General features: G+C 46.4%; 1 protein-coding gene across 1 annotated transcript in view; it reads left to right on the top strand.

Annotated features, from left to right (window-relative positions):
• The window catches only part of rimbp2b (RIMS binding protein 2b), a 190,325-nt gene extending 186,165 nt beyond the window's left edge, over positions 1 to 4,160 (top strand). Inside the window, exon 22 of the mRNA XM_072240778.1 lies at positions 847 to 4,160. Coding sequence (XP_072096879.1) covers positions 847 to 867 — 21 coding nt within the window. The 3' untranslated portion in view covers positions 868 to 4,160. The remainder of the gene's footprint in view (positions 1 to 846) is intronic.
• The last annotated feature ends 10,229 nt before the right edge of the window (positions 4,161 to 14,389 follow it).

The following is a 14,389-nucleotide window of genomic DNA, read 5'->3' as shown; positions in this document are numbered from 1 at the left end:
ATAAGCTATCTCATGTAAATATATTTGTGTTCCTTATTGTTATTTTTGTGTTGCATTGGATCTGGAGTAACAACTATTTCGTTCTCCTTTACACGTATGTAGTGGAAATGCCATTCAACATGCTTGATTTGCCAACTGCCCCAATGACTACCTGGGTTGTTAAGAAGGCCACTGGGCTGTTAGGAAACCCTCTGGGTTGTTAGGAAGGCCTCTGGGTTGTTAGGAAGGTCCCTGGGCTGTTAGAAAGGCCTCTGAGCTGTTAAAAAGGCCTCTGGGCTGTTAGAAAGGCCTCTGGGCTGTTAGAAAGGCCTCTTAGTTGTAATGAAGACCTTTGGGTTATTTGGAAGTCCTCTGGGCTGTTGGGAAGGTCTCTGGGTTGTTAGGAGGGCCTCTAGGTTGTTAGGAAGGCCTCTTGGGTTGTTAAGAAGGCCTCTTGGGTTGTTAGGAAGGCTTCTGGGCTGTTAGAAAGGCCTCTTAGTTGTAATGAAGACCTTTGGGCTATTAGGAAGTCCTCTGGGCTGTTAGGAAGGCCTCGGTCATTGCAAAAGCCTCTGGGTTGTTAGGAAGGCCTCTGGGTTGTTATGAAGGCCTCTCGGTTGTTGTGAAGGTCTCTGTCAAGGATACATTAAACAAAGATTTGTAAATATACTCCTACATACATGATGCAACATAGTTAATTATCTACCATTAAATCATGAATTTAATTTTGCATTGGAAAGATCTGGTTCATGAACGTTAGCTTATTACTCTCTCGTTTTCATTCCCTAATTCACGTAAGTTTTATTTGACATTTTGAAATTAAAAGCAATCTGTTGTGCACTAATGCTGACTTTTCTATCGCTCCAGGTGGACGGGACAGTCCGATAGGCAGGAGTGAAGCCGTGCCGTTCATAAGGATGAAATCCCGGAACTGCCACTTGACTGGGAAATGCTTCTGTAGTAAACCTGAAGGCACGGCATTCTTGTTTCTCTTATTAAAGTTTGATCGACAGTGAGGATCTCCCCAGCCTGCTGCAGGTGCTATCTTTTTCTTTAAAAAGAAAAGCAGTTTTAGAAAATATATATTTTTGCTACAACCTCCTCCAATAAACTTCAAACTCAACTGTTCCTGATTCGGTCGGAGGAGAGGTGGTGGTCAGGTGGCCTTTGCTCTGCGCACGCCCTCCACGTCACACTGACGATCGTGTCGATGCATGGGGAATGTGATTCCTCGGTGACGGACAGACTGACGGGAAGAATCGACGGCAAAAATGGCCTGCTGAACTCCAGGGTAGCTCGTTGGATTTTAAGTTATTTGTCTCCATAAAGCCTGGGTTGATGTCTGGTGGAAAACGTGGCCTTGGGGAAGAGCCCTACTAAATGCGCATTCCAAAGCCTCCACCTTAAACACAAGTTCCGAGTATCACCACAGTGACACCGCCCGCAGCAGAACGTGAACCAGCTCAACTCTCAGACCTGTCTCCCCATTCCACCTTAGACAACACTGTCTCTTGTAGATTAGAGATGAATATGCTAACATGTAGAACAGCTACAAGTTTACAGGAACACGGGGAGCTCTTTCAAAAGAGCTAGTACAAGGGTGAAGGGTCTTACCTGTGCTAACGAGACTCTCCGTTGGTTGGGGCCCACCATGGATGGTGTGTCCTAGTGTCTACGTTCAGTTGATACGCGAGCCAGGGCAGTACGATATGGAGAGCAAGCTGTTGCCCACGCAGCAGATGATTCCAAAAGAACGGCTGAGACTGATACAGTTCAGCACCAAGGGCATCGCAGGAGGTGCCAGTCAGCGTTGAGCTTAACGTAGGACTGCCTTCGAGACCCCAGCTCCGGCTTTACCCTCATGGTTTACTCCCAAAGCCTTCCCCATGAGCGGGTGTAGCCACAAGGTGGCGTAGGCTTGAGATCAGAGATTTCCTTCTCCCAGATGAGCTGCCAACCACAGCTGACGAGCCCCGTCTGCCCAGAGCCTGTGCTAATGAGATTGTATAAAAACGTACAACACAATAACAGCTTTTACTCACTCAGACCTGTTGAACCTCATTTCAGTTTTCTCCGCTTTTTCCCCACACTGTACGCCCCTTCCATACACTGAGTGTATGGGGTGTCCGGGGAGGGGTCGCACCTCTGTTCCATTCTGGGACAGCTCACTCACCTCCGATCCCCACTGGACACTCAGCTCTCACCCGTGGCTCTAAGTAGCCGTTTGCACATGACAGAGGCCACACCCCAGTACAGGTGGGTTAAACCAGGTGATGGTAGCCGGCAGCCTCATACCCCGGTGAGATACGGACGTGCCTGTCCCAGCATGTGAAGTCGGCTCTGGCAGACTGAGTGGATGAGATCTACAGTGAGATCCGACGGCCAGGAAGGAGGTTCTGCAACACTCCGTGGAGAGAGAAGGGCATGACGAGGTACAGAAGACATCATGGTCATCAGCTGCATCCAAGGAAGACTTCAGTTTGTGATGCTTGTTTGTACCACTGGACCTGGATTTACGAGGTTGAGAGAATGGAACTGGCCCAGTGCAATGGCTTTTGCATTTTAAACTCTCCTGCACAGATCTCCTGTCACTATTAGATTCAATGGACAACCACATTATCCTGTCTCTTCCAGATAACTTGCATCCTTGTGAACATCAAAACACATCACCAAAAACCTACCCAGCACTGAGCAGTCCTGACAGTGGGGAACTGAACCAAAGGGGAGGGTTAACCCCCTTTTATGGAGGAACGCTGCAGAATCACTCTCTAGGCCTGTGGAGATTGTTCTCAATCTCAGCCACCTTTTCAAATTTGATCAGGAGCACCAACTTTACCCTATGTAATATTCCGGAGGGGGATTGAAAGCCTAAGCGATACCCATCTCTGTATTTTGCATTTGCATATTACAGGACTGACATTATAATCCACATTTGGAGATGATTAGTCTCATACAGTGAAATGCATCATTTGTATGAATGACCAACATAGTCCGAGGGTGGGCTGAGGGCAGCCCACAAGGGTCGTCGTGCTTCCTGGGCCAACATAACATGCCCACAACTCACTCCCCCTAACCGGTCCCCCTTTGGAATTTGAGAGGAAGGTTGCGCAGTCACAGGGCTAAACTGCGGAGATGCACACTGAACTATTGCTTCCGAACATTTAACACGCTTCTGGAACGTTGTCGGTGAAATATTTGCTGGCATTTCATGTCCAGGAGCTGAGGGAGCAGGTATCATGGACACCTCACAGGACAGTTCGAGCCTCTGAGCTGCAGTCTACGACAGATGGAGAAGGTGTCTGAACCCTGGTCATTCCTGAAGGTGGAAAATCCCACCATGTTGAATTCAACCACCTCACCTGTATCAGGAGTCCACTTGTGGACAGGACTGGGGTTGACCAGAGTCTCAGAGCAAATTTCTCCTCTGCAATCTTGTTCTTTCTGTAGTCGTGTAGATGTTAGCAATTGGTTCAGAGGTCAGGAGATGAGAAGAAAACTCAAAGTTCAAATTAAAATTTATTATCAAAGTACATATTAATCACCATACACAACCTGAGATTCATTTTCTTGCAGGCATACTCAATAAATCCAATAACTATTATAGAATCAGTGAAAGACTGCACCAACTTGGCTGTTCAATCAGTGTGCAAAAGATAAACTGTGCAAATACAAAGAGAAAGGAATAATAATAATAAATAAATAAATAAAGAGAATGGTTCAGCACAAACTAGATGGGCCAAAGGGCCTGTTTCTGTGCTATAGTTTCCTATGATTCTAACATGAGTTGAAGAGTCATTAAAAGTGAGTTCATAGGTTGTGGGAACAGTTCAGTGTTGGGGTGAGTGAAGTTATTGCCTCTGGTTCAGGAGCCTGATGGTTGAGGGGTAGTAACTGTTCCTGAACCCGGTGGTGTGAGTCCTGAGGCTCCTGTACCTCTTGCCTGAATCTGGTGGTGTGGATCCTGAGGCTCCTGAACCTCCTTCCTGATGGCAGCAGTGAGAAGGGAGCATGTCCCACTGGGTAGTGGGGGTCCCTGATGATGGATGCTGCTTTCCTGCAAGTAGATGTGCTCAGTGCTGGGGTGGGCTTTCCTCCTTTATTACTTTGTGTCAGAACAAAATTGCAGGAGACCATTGTAAGGCTGCAAGGGTTGGCATTAAACTGAAAAGCCAATGGATATTGGTGATGTCCTTCAATTCACACAATGTGTTCTCCCCTCATTGAGAGTGCCCACATCTCTCACGTTATTACAACACACTAAGCATCATAGTAATAGTGAGCCACATCAATCCTGTCTGCTGTGGAATGGACCTAACCTCATCAACTCATTCTGCAAGCTCCCTCTCCTGAAGAAGGGTCTCAGACCAATATATTGACTGTTTATTCCCCTCCATAGATGCTGCCTGACCTGCTGAGTTCCTCCAGCATCTTGAGTGTGTTTCCAGCATCTGCAGAACCCCTCGTATTTACGATTTTCTGTCTCTTCTTGATGACTTCCAGTAGCCAATGGTCCTGAAGAAGGGTTTCAGCCGAAATGTCAACTGTTTACTCTTTTCCATAGATGCTACATGCCCTGCTGAGTTCCTCCAGCACTTTGAGTGTGTTGCTCTGGACTTACAGCATCTGCAGATCTTCTCATGTTTCCAATAACAAGTTTGAAAGACAGGGTTGAAATTTGCTGATAAAATTGAGAGTTTTAATGGAATGCCTTTCAAGGTATCCAAACATAGAGTCAATAAATCAGAAAGAGAGAGGGAGAGAGAGAGAGAGAGAGGCCTTCCATTGGTCAGGTTCGACCCTGGAAGTTGCATCCCAGCTGTCTACGTGATACACAAGCCAGGGTAGCAAGCTGTAGCCCTCGCAGCAGGTTCACCCTCTCCACGCAGCTGATGAACCAGGAGTGGCAGAGACTGACACAGTTTGGCACCAGTGGCATTGCAGGAGTTGCCAGTCAGCGTCAAACTCAACACTGGGACTCCAGCTCTGGATTTTTCCCTCGGGGTTTATTCCTGAAGATTCCCCTCCGATTGGATGTAGCCACAAAGCAGTGGAGGTCTGAGAGAAGAGTTTTCCTTCTCCTAGATAAAGTTCCCAACTACGGCTGATGAGCCAAATCATGATGATTCCTGTTAGACAGATAAAGGTGGCATCCCATTTGCATTTAACAAGTGCTTCAAGCGAGGTGAGAGTCCAGCTGAGCAGTTCTGGCTGAGGAATGACAACTGACCTGGACATTAACAAAAACAACTCAACTTCCTTTCGAATAATAAACCCAAAACAAACAGAGACTTCATTTGGAAGATGGCACCTACAACAGCCCCTCAATGCAACGTCAGAGTGAATTTGAACTTTAACATGGGGCTTCAACTGAGGAGCTCTGGGTCAGAGTTAGTATTACCACCAACCTGAGATGGCTTTCAGCCAACTTTCGGAGATACTCGCTGGAGTTTAGAAGAATGGGAAGTAATCTCATTGAAAACTATTGAATATTGAAAGGCCTATATAGAGTGGGGGACGTGGGGAGGATGTTTCCTATAGTAGGGGAGCCAAGAACCAGAGGACACAGCCTCAGAGTAGAGGGATGTCCATTTAGAACTGAAATGAGGAGGAATTTCTTTAGCCAGAGGTGGTGAATCTGTGGAATTCATTGCCACAGGCGGCTGTGGAGGCCAAGTTGTTGGGTATATTTAAAGTGGAAGTTGATAGGTTCTTGATTGGGGGGTCATAGGGTACAGGGAGAAGGCAAGAGAATGGGATTGAGAGGGATAATAAATCAGCCATGGCTGAGTAGACTTGACGGGCTGAATGGCCTAATTCTGCTCCTATATCTTATGCAAACCTAACGTCTTGTAGCACTCTTCCACACTCCAACGGATCAGTGCATAATGCAATCTGCCTGTCCTCAGAATTTCTCAACGAGCTTCTGGTTGTCATTTCAATTAACCTCCCCCTCCCATTCCCACACTGACCCGTGTGTGGTCAGACTTCTCCACTGCAACACTGAGACCGTATACAAACCAGAGCAACGTCCTCCTTTTCACTTGGCTTCCACATTAAGCCCATCACCCCTACAGGCCGCCAAGTGCAGCTGGCTAGAGTCCTCTGTCCTGGGCCAATCTTCCAAGTTGTCCCCAGGGGTAGACCACCTTCTTCTTCCTTTCACAGGGATGAGGTCTTTGGAACTACTGGTGGTGTTTCTGTAGCTCTGGGTTTTTACGGGATGGGGGTTGTTAGCCCCATGCACAACCCTCCTCCTTTCGCAGCTGGGAGCGTCCATGGCAGAGTTGGTGTGTACACTGAACTTTCTAGTTTCAGATAATGTGCACCCTCCAGCGCACCCTGTTCTTCCCTCCCCACCCTGTTCCAGCTATCACTGCCTACTCCCTCCACACGCTCAATACACTGGGTAGCATTCACGCACGCTCCCAGTCGTGATGCAGAGCCTGTAAGCAAAACGCTGTCCACCCTCCCGCTCCAGATTCTAGCCTCTGCCGTCCCGTGGGGCAAAGCTTTGCCAACAGGAGGCTGGTTCAGACGAAGCACGTCCCCCCTGCGTGTTTTGGGTTTAGAACTGGTTGCTTGCATATTTATTTATTTAGTGATACAGCCTTCCAGCCTAACAAGTCGCACCACCCAGCAACCCATCGAATTAACCCCAGCCTGATCACAAGACAATTTACTATGACCAGTTAATCTACTGACCCATACATCTTTGGACTGGGGTGGGGGGGGTTGAGGGTGGAATCGGAGCACCTGGAGGAAAACTCAGGCACCCAGAGGAAAAACGTACAAGCTTTCTTACAGGGGACGCCGGAATCGAACTCAACTCCGACACCCCGAGCTGTAATAGCGCCGCGCTAACCGCTGTGCTACTGTGGAGCCCCACGGTACGATGCGAATGATGAAGCGGCTGTGTGTGGCAAATATTACCCATCCCTGCGGATACTGAAATGGGAGAAGATAGTTAACATTTCAACACCACTGTAGATACCTCCGCTTCAATGATGGGACCTTAGAGGCAGGACCTGTGCACAGCCGAGCAGCAGGAGACCCGGCACCCATGGGTGTGTCACCAGGCTCGGCGAGGTGGAATGAATGTGGGGCTGAGGTGGGAAGAAAGCAGTGAGGAGTTTGTCCCTTTTACCAAGGTCACATCACATACATCCCAGGAGCAGCCAGCCATCCCTGCGACTAAACAAGAGGTTACCACATTAATTATAGCACAAGAAATTCTGCAGATGCCGGAAATCCAGAGCAACGCGCACACTAAATGCTGGAGGAACTCAGCAGGTCAGGCAGCGTCTACAGAGAGGAATAACAGTCAACGTTCCTGGCCAAGACACGGGTGAGGTTGACTGTTTAGAGTCAGCCTGGCCTGCTGAGTTCCTCCAGCATCTTGAGTGTGTTGCTTAATCGATCGGTGATCAACTGAGAGCTTTACCATCACAACTGGAGTGTGCACAGGTGGGAACCACCCACACGCCCCTCCCTCTCTCTCCCCACCGACCTGGATACACTACCCAGCACTCCAACCTCCCTGCAATTACTGACCCCAAGCCCTCCCCTTACCCCTGGTTCCTGACCGGTCTCCTGCCTTTAGGAAAATTAATTGCTGGCCCTGTAGAGCCCAAGCCCCTGGTTGGACATCCTGCTGAAGACAACGAATCATGCTTCACCGCAGCCACACCCGTGGGATTTCATGTTCCTGGAGTCTGGCTGGCTCAGTGGAACAGGTGAATTCACAAGGATCATTTAAAGATATTAAAGAGACATTTAAAGACCAATTAGTATCAGTTATTTTAAGACATAGAAGAGTACAGCACAGGAATAGGCCATTCGGCCCACAATGCAGTGCCAAACCAGCTAAAGAGCAAGTTAAAAACACCCATACACTAATCCCTCTTGTGTACATCGTGTCCATATCCTCTCCTGCACCCTCTCCAAAGTCTCAACATCCTTCCTCTATTGGGGTAACCAGAACTGTAAGCAATTCTCCAGATGTGGCCTAACCAGAGTTTTATAAAGTTGCAACATAACCTCCTGATTTTTGAACTCAATGTCCGACTAATAAAAGCAAGCATTCCATAAGTCTTCTTAGCCACCTTATCGACCTGTGTAGTCACTTTCAGGGAGCTATGAACTATGAACTCAGTAATATTCCTAATGGGGTTTCAAAGTTTAAACAGAACCCATCTCTATATTTTGTATTTGTATATTGCAGAACTAACATTACAGTTCACTTTTGGAAAAGATAACTTTATACGTCACACATACATCAAAACATACAGTGAAATGCGTCATTTGCATCAACTTCCAATAGAGTTCGAGGTATTGAGTGCAGAAGAGGTTCACCAGGATGCTGCCTGGTTTAGAGGGCATGTGCTATCACGAGAGGCTGGTGTTGTTTTTCTCTGGAGTGTCAGAGACTGAGGGGAGATCTGATAGAGGTCTATAAGATTATGAGAGCCATAGATAGAGTAGACAGGGAGTATCTGTTTCCCAGGATTGGGCATGTACATTGGCAAATACACTGGACGCTTTTAAGAGACATTTGGATAGGTACATGGACGAAACAAAATTGGAGAGATATGGACGTGGTGTAGGTAGGAGGGATTAGTGTTTGGGTGTTTTTGATTTGCTTTTTAGCTGGTTCAGCACAACATTGTGGGCCTAATGGCCTGTTCCTGTGCTGTACTCTTCTACGTTCTATGTTCTATGTGCAGCGGCCAAGTGTTGCCATGTTTTCATCTCCGACGTAGCATGCTTGCAACTCACTAATATTAACTAAATTCAAGTGGAGGTTGATAGGTTCTTGATTAGGGGGTCAAAGGTTATGGGGAGAAGGCAGGAGAATGCGTTGGATGATTACAAGAGGGTGTACAGGAGTGAGATATATCAGCTAGTGGAGCGGTGTCGCAGCAACAACCTCGCACACAACATCAGTAAGACCAAAGAACTGATTGTGGACTTCAGAAAGGGTAAGTCGAGGGATCACACACCAATCCTCATAGAGGGACCAGAAGTAGAAAGAGTGAGCAATTTCAAGTTCCTGGGTGTCAATATCTCTGCAATTCTAACCTGGTCCCTACCTATCAATGCAACTACAAAGAAGACAAACAGTGACTATATTTCATTAGAAGTTTGAGGAGATTTGGTATGTCACCAAAGACACCTGCAAATTTCTACAAATGTACCAAGAAGAGAATATTCCAACTGGCTGCATCACCTTCTGGTATGGGGTGGGGGCACAGCCCAGGAGTGAAATAAATTGCAGGAAGTTGTAAACTTAGTCAGTTCCATCATGGACACCAGCCTCCCTAGCATCCAGGACATCTTCAAGGAGCGATGCCTCAGAAAGGCAGCGTCCATCATTAAGGACCCCCATCTCTCATTGCTACCATCAAGGAGGAGGTACAGGAGCCTGAAGTCACACACTCAGTGATTCAGGAACAGCTTCTTCCCCTCTGCCATCCGACTTCTGAATGGACAATGAACCCATAAACACTCCCTCACTGCTTCTTTTATTTTTATTTTTGCACTACTGATTTAATTTAACTATTTAATATATGTATATACTTACTGTAATTCACAGTTTGTTTTGCTATTATTATGCATTGCATTGCTGCCGCAAAGACAACAAATCTCACAACATATGCCAGTGATATTAAACCTGATTCTGATTCTTGAGAGAGATAATAAATCAGCCATGACGGAATGGCAGGCAGACTGGATGGGCCAAATGGCCTGATTCTGCTGCTATGTCCTATGGTCTAATATCATATCTCCCTCCACAGGCACCCGTCATAAGGAATTTTTTAAAAAGCCTTATCCCCACCCGTCTCCTTGGAGCTCCACCCACTCACCAACCCTTCCAATCTTAACGCTCTTCCTCAGGTAAAAGGTTCTAGTTGTCACAGAAACCTCTCACAATTTTATAAACTCCCCTTGGCCTCCAGTGCTGCAGAGAAAACAACCCTAGCCTGTACAATCTGTCTTTGTTCATCTGACTGTGTGTGTATGTGTGTGTGTATATATATATATATATATACATACAATACAACCAAACAAAACAGCATACCTCATTGCAAACAACAGGAATTCTGCAGATGCTGGAAATTCAAGCAACACACATCAAAGTTGCTGGTGAACGCAGCAGGCCAGGCAGCATCTGTAGGAAGAGGTGCAGTCGACGTTTCAGGCCGAGACCCTTCGTCAGGACTAACTGAAGGAAGAGTGAAGGAGGGATGGAGCCAAGAGCTGGACAGGTGATAGGCAAAGGGGATACGAGAGGATCATGGGACAGGAGGTCCGGGAAGAAAGACAAGGAGCGGGGGGGGGGGGGGGGACCCAGATGATGGGCAAGGGGTATATTCGGAGGGACAGAGGGAGAAAAAGGAGAGTGAGAGAAAGAATGTGTGTATAAAGAATGTGTGTATATATATTGGCGAGACCCAACGCAGACTGGGAGACCGCTTTGCTGAACATCTACGCTCTGTCCGCCAGAGAAAGCAGGATCTCCCAGTGGCCACACATTTTAATTCCACATTCCATTCCTGTTCTGACATGTCTATCCACGGCCTCCTCTACTGTAAAGATGAAACCACACTCAGGTTGGAGGAACAACACCTTATATTCCGTCTGGGTAGCCTCCAACCTGATGGCATGAACATCGACTTCTCTAACTTCTGCTAATGCCCCACCTCCCCCTCGTACCCCATCTGTTACTTATTTTTATACACACATTCTTTCTTTCACTCTCCTTTTTCTCCCTCTGTCCCGCTGACTATACCCCTTGCCCATCCTCTGGGCCTCCCCCCCATCTTTCTCCCTGGGCCTCCTGTCCCATGATCCTCTCATATCCCCTTTGCCAATCACCTGTCCAGCTCTTGGCTCCATCCCTCCCCCTCCTGTCTTCTCCTATCATTTTGGATCTCCCCCTCCCCCTCCAACTTTCAAATCCCTTACTCACTCTTCCTTCAGTTAGTCCTGACGAAGGGTCTCGGCCTGAAACGTCGACTGTACCTCTTCCTAGAGATGCTGCCTGGCCTGCTGCGTTCACCAGCAACTTTGATGTGTGTTACCTCACTGCAGTACACCCGTACAACATATATCCCACATGACACGTACATTTTTGGAATGTGGGAGGAAGCCAGAGCACTAGGGAAACCCACACAGACACGGTGTGACATAGTGTGCAATGGATGGTTTACAAGTGGACTTTTGAGGGGAGGCCCGTACTCAGAGATATTCACAGAAGTGAAGCCAGTGAACTGAAGCAGCAGAGATAGCCAGTTAAATTTCTGCTCCTTGGCAGGTTTTGGTCAAGTGTTCTGCACTCTTCTCCCAGGTGATGTGCTGGGACCAGATTATTACTTCCTGACAGTAATTACTTTCTGTGGACTTGTTGGAAGAGGGAGGTACACAGTCACAGAGACACAGAACACAGACCTACAGGGAGAAGAGAAGGACAGAGAGTCCACTCTGGGAGAGAGTCCCACGACAGGAGAGTGTGTCCCGCAGTGGGAGAGAGAAGAGGAGAGAGTCCTGCACTGGGAGAGCCAGGGAGAGAGAATAGGGCGGCACGGTGGCCTAGTGGTTAGCACACCGCTTTACTGTACCAGTGATCTGAGTTCAATTCCCATCACTGCCTGTAGGGAGTTTGCACGTTCTCCCACTTTGATTTCCCCGGGGTGCTCCAATTTCCTCCACAGTCCAAAAATGTACAAAAACCTGCTGGTTGGTAGGCTAATTGGTCATTGTAGATTGTCCTGTGAGTAGGCTAGGATTAAATCAAGGGTTTGCTGGGAGGCACAGTTCAAATGGCCAGTAAGGCCCATTCCACACTGTATCTCAATAAATAACTAAAATTTCCTGAGCGTGCTCTGATTTCCTCCCACATTCCAAAGGTGTACCGGTTGGTAGATTAATTAGTTATTGTAAATTGTCTCGTGATTAGGCTAGGGTTGAATCGGGGGTTTGCTGGGTGGTGTGGCTCAAAGGGTCGATCCGTGCTGTATGTCAACAAATAAATAAATAGGTTGCCACAAAAGAGTTGGACTCAGATGTCAGGAATAATACCTTATACTTTATTCTTTATACTTTATTGTCGCCAAACAATTGATACTAGAACGTACAATCATCACAGCGATATTTGATTCTGCGCTTCCCGCTCCCTGGATTACAAATGGATAGTAAATATTAAAAATTTAAATTATAAATCATAAATAGAAAATAGAAAAAAAGTAAGGTAGTGCAAAAAAACCAAGAGGCAGGTCCCTAAGGTTTGATGTCACAGATCAGAATCAGCATATGTTGTGAAATTTGTTGTTCTGCGGCAGCAGTACATTAACATACATAATAATAAAAATTACTATAAATTCCAATGAGAAATATAGAAAAAAAAAATAAATTAGTATTGCTGTTAGGGCATATTCCGGACTTTGGGTGCATAGCAAAATATTAACATCAGCAACTAACTTCAGCCACCAAACTTTAGACCTGAATGCGGATTGTAGATTAAATTTGAAATACAGCTCTGGAAAATAGATTCTTAGAGCTGGGGAAAAACAGACAATGCTGATCTAACATTCGTTTTGGGTGTCAGGAGTGTGGGTGCGAAGAAGGAGGTGTGAAAGTTATATGTAATTCAAGGGAGGCATTGTAAATATCAAATTGTTCCTTTGATCTTTAGCATATAAAATTTCATGTAATGTTAGATCGAGCAGGCCTCTTCCTCTGAAAGGGTCTCAATATGATGTGTGCTGTGTCTCATTTTGTCAAATAAAAGACCACTTCATATCTACTAGCTATGTCTCTCTGGTGACTTTTTTCACTTCACAACAGTGCTAAAAGAGAACAAAAGTAGTGAGGTAGTGTCCATGGGTTCAATGTTCATGCAGAAGTCAGATGTCAGAGGGGAAGAAGCTGCTCCTGAATTACTGAGTGTGTGTCTTCGGGCTCCTGTACATCCTTCCTGAGGGTAACAATGGGAAGAGGGCACGTCCTGGGTGATAGCATTCCTTAACGATGGGTGGCGCATTTTTGTGGCATCTCCTTTTGAAGGTGTGCTGGATGCTGGGAGGTTAGAGCCAGTGATGGAGCTGGCTGAGCTTAGAACTTTCTACAGCTTTTTCCAAACTGTGCAGTGACCCCTCCACACCAGATAGATCATGATGGAAGGCACCTCTGGTGTGCAGCAGGAAATGGACAGACAGCGTTTCAAAGTTCATAGTAAGTATATTATCAAAGTACATATATGTTACCATATACAACCCTGAGATTCATTTTCTTGCAGGCATACTCAATAAATCAAATAACCATAAGAGAATCAACAAAAGACTGCACCAACAGGGTGGACAACCAGAGTGCAAAAGACACCAAACTGAAAATACAAACGAAAAAAGAAATAATAATGAATAAATAGGCAACAAATATCAAGAACATGAGATGAGCAGTCCCTAAAAGTGAGTCCACAAGCTGTAGGAATGTTTCAGCATTGGGGTGAGTGAAGTTGAGTGAAGTTATCCCCTTTGGTTCAAGAGCCTGATGGTTGAGGGGTAGTAACTGTTCCTGAACCTGGTGGTGTGGGTCCTGAGGCTCCTGTACCTCTTTCCTGAATGTTGAGGAGTAATAACTTTGATAGAGTTATACCAAATTATGAGGGGCAGAGATAGGGTGAATGCAAGCAGGTTTTTCCCACTGAGGTTGTGTGAGACTAGAACTAGAGGGTAAAATATCATAAAATATAGAAGCAGAAGTTGGCCATTGGGCCTATCGAGTCTGCTTCGCCATTCAGTCATGGGCTGATTCAATTCTCCCTGTCATCCCCACTCCCCTGCCTTCTCCCCATACCCTTTGATGCCCTGGCTAATCAAGAACCTATCTATCTCTACCTTAAATACACCCAGTGACTCGGCCGCCACAGCTGCTCGTGGCAACAAGTTCCACAGATTTACCACCCTCTGACTGAAGTAATTTCTCTGCATCTCTGTTCTAAAAGGATGTCCTTCAATCCTTAAGTCATGTCCTCTTGTCCTAGAATCCCCTACCATGGGAAATAACTTCGCCATATCTAATCATCTAATCTGTTCAGGCCTTTTAACATTCGGAATGTTTCTATGACATCCCCCCTCATTCTCCTGAACTCCGGAGAATACAGCCCAAGAGCTGCCAAACGTTCCTCATATGGTAACCCTTTCATTCCTGGAATCATTCTTGTGAATCTTCTCTGAACCCTCTCGAATGTCAGTATATCCTTCCTAAAATAAGGAGCACAAAACTGCACACAATACTCCAAGTGTGGTCTCACAGGTGCCTTATAGAGCCTCAACATCACATCCCTGCTCTTATATTCTATACCCCTAGAAATGAATGCCAACATTGCATTCGCCTTCTTCACAACCAACTCAAC

The sequence above is a fragment of the Mobula birostris genome, chromosome 22 (genome assembly GCF_030028105.1).
Source record: "Mobula birostris isolate sMobBir1 chromosome 22, sMobBir1.hap1, whole genome shotgun sequence".
Classification (NCBI taxonomy): Eukaryota; Metazoa; Chordata; class Chondrichthyes; order Myliobatiformes; family Myliobatidae; genus Mobula; species Mobula birostris.
Note: the sequence above shows the minus strand (reverse complement) of the source record. Positions and strands in the feature narration are given on the sequence as shown.